At 37.0% G+C, this 13125-nt stretch overlaps 1 protein-coding gene across 1 annotated transcript; it reads left to right on the top strand.

Moving 5' to 3' along the window:
* The first annotated feature begins 3109 nt into the window (after positions 1–3109).
* Positions 3110–4608, top strand: LOC104210338 (heat stress transcription factor A-7a-like). The gene is made up of 2 exons (XM_070165738.1): positions 3110–3412; positions 3895–4608. Exons 1-2 carry the CDS (start codon positions 3110–3112, stop codon positions 4606–4608), a joined length of 1017 nt encoding a protein of 338 aa, XP_070021839.1.
* Positions 4609–13125: the final 8517 nt, after the last annotated feature.

Below are 13125 nucleotides of genomic sequence, written 5' to 3'. Positions count from 1 at the left end.
ATTCCCAAAACCAAAATTCTAAAATAAATTTGTAAAGCAAAAATTATACAAAATACTAATCAACCCTTAATAATAATTATCACACAAAATTGAATATCAATTAGAAATAAAATCACACAATTTGACATTAAATGCTAAAATGCAAAGTAAATTATTTTTTTGTGATTTTTCATTTTGTAAAACAAACTTGTTTGTTTAATTAATTCCTAAATTGTAAAATTAAATCCTAAATGCACATGCAACACATATTTTTTTGTATTTTTCTTAATTAAAGTAGAAATAAACATGCACATACAAAAAATACAAATAAATCACAAATAACACCAAACCATTTTATTTTGAATTTTTTTTTTTTGGAAGTAATTCTCATAGGGCAAAAATCACGTGCTCACACATATTCCCTCAAACTAAGGTTAGATCAAACACTTACCTCGAACTTCCACGGCCAACTCAAGCCTCAAACACCGCTTTTCCTTTAAGATTCACCTCCAAATTACTTGTATCTAGTCCAAATTAATTTAACAACATCAATAAATGCTAAAGAATTCATACCCAATGCTTAATTATAAGTTTGCTATCATTTTTTCCAAAAAGTCAAAAATCGACCTCGGGCCCGCTTGGTCAAAACTCAAGGTTCGAACCAAAACTCAATCACCCATTCACCCACGAGCCCAAATATGCAATTAGTTTCGAAATCCGACCCCAAAACGAGGTCTAAATTCTAATTATTCAAAAAGCCCTAACTCTACCCAAATCCCTAATTTCTACCATGGAAGAATAATATTTAATCCTAGAAATCTAATGGGTGTTGATGGAAAAGGAAGAAGATGAGTTTAGGAACACATACCTATGATTTGGGATTGAATTTGCTCTTCAAAAGTCGCCTAAGGTCTGATTTTAGGGAAGGAGATATGAAAATATGGCTTATTCCCGTTTTGGTTCTGTTTTTAATTCACTGGACAGGTCTTCTTCGCGTTCACGATAAACCTATCACGTTCGCGAAGGGTTAACCCCCCTGATCTTCGCATTCGCGAGACCTACGTCGCGTTCGCTTAGGGTAAAATCCCTTCCCCCAGTTCCCGGTCAAGTGGCCTTCGCGTTCGCGATAGCCAGGCCGCGTTTGCGAAGGGTAACACCCCCAATGCTTCGCGTTCGCGTCCTGAGCATACTAACTCACCCGAGCCCTCGGGGCTCCAAACCAAACCTGCATACTAACTCAAAAACATCATATGAACTTACTCGTGCGATCAAATCACCAAATTTATATCTCAAACTACGAGTTTAGCATCAAAATCAAGGAAAATCTCCATAACTCTCAAGTTCAAATTTTAACAACCGAGGGTCCGATTCACGTCATTTCAAGTTCATTTCTTACCAAATTTTACATGCTCAACCTAAATACTATATAAAACCTGTACCGGGCTCCGAAACAAAGATACGGCCCTGATACCATCAATTTCAAATACGTTCAAATTTTCAAAAACTCTTAAAATTTCAGTTAAACAATTTTCTTCAAAAATTCATTTCTCGGACTGGGACCTCGGAATTCGATTTCGGGCATACGCCCAAGTCCCATATTTTTCTATGGACCCTCAAGGGCAGTCAAATCACGGGTTTGGGTTAGGGTCCGTTTACCCAAAATGTTGACCGAAGTCAACTTAAATTTAATTTTAAAGGCCAAATTAGTATTTTTATCAAACTTCCACATAAAAGCGTTCCGTATATACGTTCGGACCATGCACGCAAATCGAGGTGAGATAAAAGGAGATTTTTAAGGCCCCGGAACATTGAATTTACTTGTAAATCAAGTGATCACAGATCTCCAGTATATTATGCTGGACCGGTCCCTGTTGCAGTAAAATAGTGATTATTTTTCAATGATTTTATAAACGTTGACTATTTTTGAATGACCAGTCCGAAAACTGGCTAGCCCGTGCTATTTTTACTAATTTGTAAGAATCAAGCCGGTAGACCAGAGTACGAAAAGCTCCTCTCGCCCCAAAGAATGATAAAAAATTGTAACTTGCAGGGATAAATTAATTAAAGCATGGATAGCTGTGGTGATAATTTTGAATAATTAAAGGCTGACAATTATGTTTATATATCGGTCATAAGACAAGAGAAATTATTAATTAAGAAAACCAAATATTGATAATATAATTTCGTGAAGAAAAGCATTTTACTAGTAAAACAAAATTTAAAAGAAAATAGTAGTAGAAAATATAGCTTGTTGGCATCCCCTTATCTTTTATCCACAATCCCATGCGTAATGGGTAAATAGTTATAATGGCTAGGATTAGCTTTAAGGGCTGATTTTCCACACTAAATGGTTTGCTATACGAAGAATATATTCTACTAGTAGTTAGTCAAAAGTACAAATTGTTCTAAACGCCATTATAATGTGACTGACTTGCAGATATATATATATATATAGACCCCAATCAAATACTAATTAAAATCCCCTATAAAACGAAAATTCTACACAAATATCCTTATATTTCAATATCAAACACTTAAACCCCCTTGTTTAATCTATTGAAATAATTAGATATTTTATGCAACATTTTTGCATAGGATCCTCATCATTGGCGAAGCCAAGAATTTCGCGAAGCGTGTTCAAAATTAAATATACATATTTAAAAAATATTTTTTGACCTACATACACAATATAAATTTATATATATATAGTATAATCTTTAGACGAAGGGTGTTCGATTGACCACCCTTCGATGCATGTGGTTACACTATTGGAGTATTGGTCCTCATAAAATAGGGGTTTAGATGCTTGATATTGAAACATAGAGGTAATATCCATAACTATAATTAGCAGCTGGCGTAAAAAAAGAGTGAGCTGTACTTCTGTAGCAGCTGGCTGTTGTGTGTGACCAATATAACACTAAAATAAAAGGGAAAGTAAAAATCGCATGGTCTTGATTCTAATGCCATACTCTGCATTTGTACGTACCTGAAAACGTATGATTTCATAATATATGTTATGTTTCACACACCTATTTAACTCATTTGCATGCATGATCAATTCTTTCACTTACTTTCATATTCTCTCAAAAGGTTTCAAAGAAAAACAATCTCATACCGAACCAACCCAAAAATGGAGAACAACAATCAAGAAAATGCTGAAAATGGTGCTGCTATTATTGGATCGGAAGGAAGAAGAGGAGGTGGTGCTGGCCGTGGACGGAGACTCACCGGATTGCGAGGCGTCTCTCCGCCACCATTTCTGTTGAAGACATTTGAAATGTTGGAAGATCCTGAAACTGATCCCTTCATACATTGGACTTCTGGCAAAACCAGTTTTCTTATTACTGATACTAACAAGTTTGCTATTGAAGTTCTTCCAAAGTACTTCAAACATAGCAACTTATCCAGCTTCATTTACCAGCTCAACAACTATGTGAGTATTCTGCAAATTTAACTTCTCTATTAGTATGTTTTCTGTGTTGTGTTCCTATTTTTTGTTACTAGCTCAACAACTATGACTTTTTACTGCATTTTCCACTTCTGTACCTTCTGATATGTTTGCTATGATATTTTTCTCATTTTTATTGTTTCTTGAAATTTTGGCTTCTCTTCCATACCCTCCCCCTTTTTTTTGTTAGCTCAACATCTATGTGGCCTCAATGTCATCGTCTTAATTTAACGTTGTAATTACAAGGTAGGTGTAAGGCTGAGTACATCTTACCTTCCCCAGACCCCACTTGTGGGAACTCAATGGGTTTGTTGTTGTTGTTATTGTTGTTGTTGTTGTAGTAGTAATTAGTGTGCATGTGGTGCTTTTATGAATCCGGATTCGGTTTCTTGAAAGCTGTTGCTTTGTTTCCTTTTTCTATTTGAAGTGAAAATTTGGATTGATTTGACAAGAAAGAATGAATTCAGGGTTTTAAGAAGGTTTGTTCTTACAAAAGTGAGTATGCAAATCCATGGTTTCGAGCTGGGAAAAAGCACTGGCTGAAGAATATCAAAAGCAGGATTCAACTATCCAAAACCAATAAGCCACAACAAGGTTCGCATAGTTCTTGTGTTGATCCAATGAAGGATAATTTGGAAGAGGAGGTGGAGAAGTTGAGGAATGATAACATTAGTCTGAAGATAGAACTTCAGAAGTTGAAAGATAGACAAGAAAACATGAGAGTTTTGTTTCCTACTATGAAAGGATGCAGAAAGGATACAGAAATTAGCAATATTTTGGAGCTATTTGTCAAGAAATCGAAAGTCAGGGAAGATTCTAGCAGCAATGACACAAGAAAGAGGCCACAAATGGTAGAGTCGCCAGATCGTGTGGCTAACTCTGTCCAGGATGGGATTGGACAGACATCAAACTCTGCTGGTGGCTCAGTAAGTTCTAATGAGCAACAGAAAGAAGCAACTGCTAAAAATGATAAGAATCGCGAGTTCTGGGAAAAACTGTTTGAAGATGATTCAGAGTCTCAAAATGAAGGAGCAGAGCAGGCACTGAATCGATCGAAGGCTATGGCGGAGATAGAGGAGATGGTGGAAAGCAAGATTGCTATGGAAGGAGAAGCTTTGATTGCAAAAGCTGCTGCTGGTTTAGATGAGGAGATGGAGGCTTATCTTCAACTGTGGACCTAGTATATTCTGTTTGCTTCAATGTTTCCATAAACAAAAAATATGAATTCTACTAGTACATGTTTACATTGTGATCGACTTATCAAATCAAAATTGTTGCTTTGTCTGCAGGGAGGAGAAGGAAAATGTTGTTTGAACTACAGCTGATGTGAAGGTCTTGTCTTCATATAGACTGATCTTACTTTGTTCCAGGAACTATTTCTTCTTTATCATGCTTAGAGATCCTTACCTAGGTCCTGAAAGAATTGAAGGAAACAATGTAGTCGCAGTGTCTGCGACTCTTTTGATCGCTGCAATTGTTTATGAATTTGGAACACTATAGTCCAAGTGAGTTTCATCATGCGGACGACTTCTGATACCTTTGCTCAAAACAAAAGTTGTCATGCAACAGAATGTTCTGTGGCTTAACGTCTATCTAAGTGGACTATTATTCTTTGCCTGCATTCTTCATGAAGATGAAGATAAGCCAATCCTTTTGCTATATATATATATATCATGGATAATTCATGCTCCTTTTTATTTGCCAATTAAAGGTAAACTGCGTAGAGCCTGTACCAAAAAATCCATTTATCCAATGATCCATTACTCATGAAATCATAAACTAATACTAACTTATGCTCTTTCTCAGCACAAACGTAACTTCAATTAGTCTAACATGATGGATGCTTCCTGTGGTCAAGAATTCCTTCTTCCCTAGGCCAAAATCACCAGTAAAAAAGAAAAACTTACTGCTTTTATTTAGTGACTCCAACTTAAACACTTTTGAGTGACTAGGAGTAAATGATCAAAATGGTCTTTACCGGGTTGCTCTACTTTTAAATTTCATGGGTGGTCATTCAATTTTGCGTTCATTACCCAAAAGGCACATTTCTTTCTTTATTACGTAAAAGTCATTCAATTTTGTGTTCATTACCCAAAAGTCATTTTTGTTTTCTTTTGTTACACAAAAATTATTTTACTATGTAACTAGTTATCATAATAATCACTTTGACCAGATTTTACAAACTTTCACTTGAAAAGTCTATTATGCCCTTGACATTATAAATCCTCTCATTAGGGGTGTACATACCGGGTTGGTTCAGATTTTATAATTACCAAACCAAACCAATTGTGTCGGGTTATTAAATCTAAAGACCAAACCAAACCAATAAAACTTGGGTTTTTCAATCTCGATTTTTCTCGGTTTTTCTCGGGTTTTCGTGTTATTCAGATTTTTTCGGGTTTTTTTTTTTCGATAAAATCTTCGTAGAACAAAACATATAACTTGTGTTCAAAATATTTCTTTAATTCTAGTAAGATGCAACTATATAAAGTATTTTTCAAGAAAATAATATAAAATATGAGATGGGTCATAGCATTATCCTAAAATATTCAACAATGAAGACAATAAAATTATGTAATATAAATATTGGTAATTAAAAAGCCATAATAAAAACAAACATAATCTAAAAGTACTAAGTCATGTTAAAATAAGTATAGTAATAAGGAATTATTAATTACATGACTAAACGCTAAAGAAAAATAAAAATAGGTTATGCATTTTTATCTAAAGTTATTGCAAAACAAAAAATAGATATTCGATACATTCCCGTTCGTAATATTGAATTGAATGTCTTTTGTTAGCATTAGTATTGATTTAATTTTGGGTTGTGCTTTTGTTAGCATTATTTAATTTAATAATATTAATGGCTATAAAACTTATAGGAACATTCAAAAGTTCTAAGTCCAATCTTGAAATAATACCTTAAAAGATAAAATTATGAAAATTTTTAAGAAATATTTATAAATTGAAAGTACAAGGGGGGGGGGTGAATTGTGAATACTTAAAATTAATTGCTTATAAGTTGACTTATAACTTGAGTAGTCGACTGAATATGATAATTTAGCAGATATGGTAACGGAAGGTAAAATGCAGAAAATAATTGCAGGAATTAAAAATACCGGGATTTTTATACTGCTTCGGATTCAATGTGAATCCTAATCCAGTCCCCTTGGGTTGCAAGAGAGTTCTCTTTAGTAAATGAGTTTCCTCCGAGTACAGATGTGGTGTTTATCGCTCAGTTTCTCTAGCACTCGTTTTGATACAATGCTTCACCAGTTGTGTGCTCTCTTTCTATCCCTGACTTGTTACACAACATATCTTAGTGAACTACAATGCTTGTTTGCAGTAGAATGAAGAGAGTGATTTTGTTTAATCAAAGTATGTCTAAGATAGGGTTTACAAGGGTGTATAAATACTTTGATGGATGGTAGAGGCCTGACAACTCAAGAGATTTGATCCTTGGAAAGAATTGATTATTTCCAAGAATAAGGAATGAGCCGTTGCTTCTCTTGATTGCTTTCCTTCAGCAGAGGATTGCTTCACTTGATTTCTCCTTGATTGTTGGATCTTCCAAATGTGGTCGCTTCCCAGATCTCCTCGTATCCTTTAGTCTTCAGTGATTCTGCCCATGATTTGTGCCTTTGTCCAAGGCTTATTTGATTTTTTCCAGCTCAGCTAATCATTGTTATCGCTGATTGATTCATTGATTAGATTGCGCCCAGATTTACGAGACCAATCCAGATTTGTTGATCATATGCTGATTGATTTCTTTCCTTGTACATCATGAACCATTCCAGCAGTCTTCTTTACTTCTTGAACTTGATTTCCTGCACATGTATATTATTTGCATCATTAAAACATGATCTAACAATCTCCCCTTTTTGATGATGGCAAAATAATATAATAAGGTAAAGAAGTAAACACCAGTCGACTTCCCTATGTTTTACTAGTCGACTTGACTCCCCCTCAATGTATGCAATCGACTTGACCTGTCCATGACTCTCCCCTCAATATCTGCAGTCGACTTGTACCGACTTGTACCTGTATAGTATATAATATATGCTACCTATACACATATAAAATGTGTGCAGTCGACTTGTACACATACATAGATAGACGCATAGTCGACTTGTATCTGTACACATACACATAACATAGGCAAAATAACATAGGCTTTTCTCCCCCTTTTTGTCATCAGAAAAGAGGAATTAGAAACATAGATAACAGTAAAGCAGGAAAGGTAAAAAGATTATCCAGCGGCTGGTGAAACAGCCCACAGTAGCAAAAAACAGAATTATCCAAGGGCTTACACCACAACCCACAATACCACCAAAACAAGATGTCAAAAAACATAGTTTTGAAAAACATCCACACTATCGGCATAGGAAATAGGTAAGGGTGTTGCAGATGGCCTCCTTTAACTGTTTGAAGCTAGTATGTGCAGCGACGCTCAGACCATCCAGCCTGTTGTGAACCTCCTTGAAGGCTTTGACAACATTCTCCCTTACTCTGAGAACAACAACTCTGGATTTTGACACGTCAGACCCTGTTTCCTTTTAAATAGCATGAATGTCACCCACAGTGGACAGAGTGGCGGAAAGAAGATTCTTGATGTCAGAGAGTTTGGAGTCAATAAAGCTAAGATGCTCACTAAGCTCAGAATTGACAAGAGTAGGAGGAGGAACAACTAATGAAGGTTTGGTTTCCATAGGGGCTGCTTTGCTTCACTCTCACTTTTCTTAACCCAGGAGCCCTTGATACTCACATAACTCATACTAGCAAAAGCTCTAGAATTATAGGACTTGGAGACAGTAATGAAGGGATAGTTGGATAGAGAGATTTGATGGGCTTCCAGAATATGAGTGATTACTATGCCATAGGGTAAACTAGTGGGATCTTCAGCACTTTCTATCATAAAATTGATGACCCGGGAGGAAAGCTTGAGTTTGAGTTTGGTGATGAGGCAGTAGACAAAGAATGTATCCCTTTGAGAGAAAGTTGAAAAGGAACCAGTACGAGGAGGCAGGGTGGTTGCCACAATATGGGCCAGAACCCAAGTTTCAAAACTTACATCACTGGGGCCCAATTGGTTTGGAAGAATTTCAGAGGGACAATCAACAATGCACTGTTTGGCTTGGTCAAAAAAAAAATTCAAAATCCTCAAGCCACATATTTTTAAAAAGAGTAGGGAAACCAGAGCAACGACATTGGAAAAAAAAGTCAAACAACGCACAATCAAGAACAATGTGCTTACCTATCATTAGAGATTCTAGCCTATCTGGTTTACTAGAGCGAAGATTTGCATAAAACATTTTGACCAGGGGTTCATATACCTTAGGCGGAGGAATAGAGAGGAATTTTTCCCACCCTTGATATACAAAGAGTTCTTTAACCTTACAGTTGAGGGATTTCATATCATCAAGATCCACGACCCTCCATGGGCGATGGGCTTGTCCTTAAGAGTAATGAAAAGATCCCTATTTGGGGTATCCCAGAAATTTAGGTCCAACTCGAGTGAGGCAGAGAAATCAACCTTTGATTTCTTTGGGGTGGATGAAATGGGAGGATCTTCCATGGGTCGTTTGCCTAAGGCTTTTTCTCCTAGAAGTTGGGAGTGTTCAGAGAAATCACCCTGAGATGAAGCGAAGCCTTCAGAGTGATCAGACCCTAGGTCTACTTGCTCAGGAGGCGCAGAAGGAGGTTTCGCCTTAGAGCGGGTACTTTTTCTGGTGGAGGCAGATGGATTCTTGGAGTGTTTCGCCATTGTAGAAGAGGGGATTTGCTCGAGGTTTTGGAAAGAAGATGGAGATGAGAGTGATTGAAAGGGTTTTCTAACTTAAGAAGAGGGTTTTGGCGGTTGAGTACAGAAAAGGAAAAGTTGTCAGTTGAGAAGACGTGATGATTGGCTTTCTATCTTCGAACTGCGAACTGATGTGAACGAAGTGAAAAGAGAGTGAAAAAATCGGAGGCATAATAAATGCGTGGGAAAAGGAAAATTATAGCACTTTAAAAGTAATGGAGCACATAGGTCCTAAGAGTTATTAGAAAAGCAAATAATGCCAAGTAATTTTCTCAAAGTACAAAATCTTTCTTCTAACAAAGGCTTAGTAAAAATATCGGCTAATTGAACAGAGGTGCCAACAAAGGCTATTTCTATATCTCCCTTAAGAACATGATATAAAATGATGCTTAATATCTATATACTTTGCTCTAGAAAGATGCACAGGATTTTTTGAAAGACAAATAGCACTAGAATTATCACAAAAAATTTGTATAGGTTTAAACGAAAGCTCATAGTCACCAAATTAATGAGACATCCACAGTAGTTGTGCACAACACTGTCCAATAGCAATGTATTCAACTTCAGTAGTGGACAAGGCGACTGATGCTTGCTTTTTACTGGTCCAGGATATTAATGCCTTTCCTAGTAATTGTAAGCACGTGATTTTTGACACTCCCCGGGAATTTTTACGTTCTTAAGCTTAAATATTTAATTTAGGACTAATATAGCTATTTTGACTATTTTTACTTTATTTTTCTCGCAAAAGGAAAAATTACAAAAAATATATATATAAATTTTAGTTTATGTATTTCTCATAAACTTGAAAAATACAAAAATTGTACTTTATTTTGGTACTTTATGTAAATTCGAAAATTACAAAAAAAAATATAATTCTATTAAGGTTTTGTAGTCATTTTAATTTGGAAAAAATGCAAAAATATTACTTTATATTTTATCTTTATATAAAAACGAAAATTACAAAAAAATAGTTTTATTAATATTTTGTAGCTATTTTAAATCTTGAAAAATACAAAAAATATTACTTCATATTTTATCTTAATATTTACGAAAATTACAAAAAATAGTTTAATTAATATTTTGTAGCTATTTTAAATCTTGAAAAAATATTAAGAAAATAATAATATAGTTTTGTTTTAAATAATTAGTCTTATTTTAGTAGCTATTTTGCTTATATAGGACTAGTTAAGCAACGTCGTGTTCCTATTTCTCGGGTCCGGGCAAAAGAATAATATTCGGGTTCAAACTACCCGGTTTTAGGCCTAATTTTCGGACCTAGCCCATAATAAACCGAGTCCACGACACATGGGGAACCCCACCACGCGTGGGGGACACAAACCTTGAACCCCATCACGCGTGGGGCTCATTTTTCTTGGCCAAAGGGATCAAATACACGGACAAAGAAAGGAAAAGAGGGGACTTTGGAAAAAGTTGAAAAAAAACGGGACTTGGGAAATTTTTGGTACTGTAGATCTATCTTCTTCCTCAAAAGGAAGAAGAAGCAAAACCCTAAAAAAAGAAGAAAACAAAAACAGGTCCATCGACCTACTGTCACAACCAAACACCCACCCCGTCTCCTCCTAATTTCGTCACCCTCTTGTCCGAAACCACCGTCGACCACTACCCGCGACGACCAGTCGACAAATCAGTCCCAAAAACGCCATAACCACCATCCCCTCACGTCCAAAACGCCACCACCTACGTCCGCAACCTCCCAGCCCCACCATCGTCAAAACCACCCAACACCACCACGACCTTCCACCTCCAGCTACCAGCCTCACCATCGACCACCTTCCAAACACCAGCTCCTGCTCGTCGCGTTGCGTCGTCAACCACCATTGCCGCCCGCTACGAGCTCCAGCTCCATCTAAATCAACATGTGGCTGCGTTTCTGAGCAGCTGTCGCTGCGCGTCTTAGCCTTCGTCGTCATGGCCCATTGTCCACTGCCCGTCGACCACAAGTGACGCCCAGCACGCTCGCCACCACCCGTCGCTGCTTCTGCCTCCTGCCTCACCCATCACTGCCCGTCGACGCTACATCCAAACCACCAGCCCACGGCCATTTCTTCTCCTTCGTCGTAACCAAAAAAAAAACTAGTCCGACGATCCTCCATTAAATCCGGCCCTCGCTGCTGTTCCGTTCAGCTCCCCCACGCCCAAATGACCGCCTGGAAAAGTCAGTTGTAGCCATGACTCATTGTTAGTCCGTTCGTGTTCGAGTTTCTGGCGCGAGCTATTCCGTCCGAGCTTTGATAACCTTTTCTATGGTTTCCCGGTCGAGATTATCCGTAGAGGTCGATGTTGAGGGCTGGTCCGTGGCTCTATCCGTCTCTGTTTGTTCAGGTTAGTAAACTTCAAGCATTAGATAAGGAAATGTTACGTTAAATGTTCGAAGATGCAATATAGAAATTGGTATGATAATTTTCTGCTCGTGTTTGCATCGTATGCATTTTGTTCATTTTGTGTTGTGTTATTCTTGTTTATTCGATGTCATTTAATTAAGTTGGGCTAGTTGTTCTATGACACAAGTTTGGTGTTAATTTGTTCGTGGTCTTTTGCTTAGTTTGTTCGGGCAAAATTAGCATTAGTACTTGTTGTTACCACTTCCGAAACACCCATTCACTAGACTTATTTTATTAAATTTTGATAAGTTATGAGATTTTAGTTGTAAAGAAGCCGTAAGGTTTAGTATTGTTAAAGGCGTAAAAATGACATTTTTTTTAAAAAAAAATATATATAAAAATAAAAATAAAAATAAATAATAATAATAAAAAAACGAGACAAGCTTCGCCAAAAATAAAAATGTACAGATTACGGAGCCCTCACAAAAATATATATATTAAAATAATTAGAATTCAGGATATGCCGTTTAGCAAATTTTACGGCCTTCCCCAAAATAATAACACGATAGTCTCTTTAGGTGCGTGTTTAATAATCTACTTTCTTAAACTTGGGTGCGCATTTCATGCGACCCAAATCCAAATCCCAAAACGTCAAATAAAATATGTTCCGGATTGTGGGCGCATTTCATGTGACGCAGTCCAAAGACATATGTTTTAAGCGACGTTCACATTCTCGTAGAAACAATAATAATAAAGCGGTTAAAAGATAAAATTTGCACATAAGTTCATATTGTATTTAAAATCAGATAATCAAGCCAAATATAACAGTTGAGCGACCGTGCTAGAACCACGGAACTCGGGAATGCCTAACACCTTCTCCCGGGTTAACAGAATTCCTTATCTAGATTTCTGGTACGCTGACTGTAATATAGAGTCATTCTTTTCCTCGATTCGGGATTAAAATTGGTGACTTGGGACACCCTAAACCTCCCAAGTGGTGACTCTGAAATAAATAAACCAATCCCGTTTCGATTGTCCTTTAATTGGAAAAAACTCCCCTGCGCCCCCTCGGGTGCGGAAAAAGGAGGTGTGACAGTTCTGGCGACTCTGCTGGGGATTTGGAACCAGAACCACTGGTTCAGGGTTAAGAATTCGAGCTTAAAATAATTGTTATTATTTGGATTTATTTATCATCTGATTTTTACATGTTTGAGCCTAATGTGCTAAATGCTGCTTTTACTACTTTGATATTACGTGAACTGTATATAAACTGTGCTGAAACCCCTATACTTTCTGAGTCTTCTAAATCATGAAGAAGGGCGTACTTCGTGTGACTTCTTTTCTGTATAGTGTCAAATCCCAATTTAGAACGAGGTTCGGATAAGTTGCTAAGCCGGTGAAGCTTCTGTATTCCCGGTACGCTGCCCCCCCCCCGGCTCGAGCTGTCCGCTCGGGTAAGCCAGGTCTAGAACAAACACCCAGGTTCTGAACCTAGTATGACAAAGCCACATGCCGGATCCCTAGTAGGAACGTTTATTTGCATCATGTGCATTTGA

Source organism: Nicotiana sylvestris, chromosome 2 (assembly GCF_000393655.2).
Source record: "Nicotiana sylvestris chromosome 2, ASM39365v2, whole genome shotgun sequence".
Taxonomy (NCBI): domain Eukaryota; kingdom Viridiplantae; phylum Streptophyta; class Magnoliopsida; order Solanales; family Solanaceae; genus Nicotiana; species Nicotiana sylvestris.
The sequence above is the reverse complement of the archived record's forward strand: the minus strand, read 5'-3'. Positions and strand labels throughout refer to the sequence as shown.

Bases quoted from the DNA above. Each gene is read 5' to 3' on its own strand.
- LOC104210338 (XM_070165738.1), top strand. From the start codon at position 3,110: ATGGAGAACAACAATCAAGAAAATGCTGAAAATGGTGCTGCTATTATT. The intron at 3,413-3,894 runs GTGAGTATTCTG...GAATGAATTCAG, and splicing joins TTTACCAGCTCAACAACTAT to GGTTTTAAGAAGGTTTGTTC.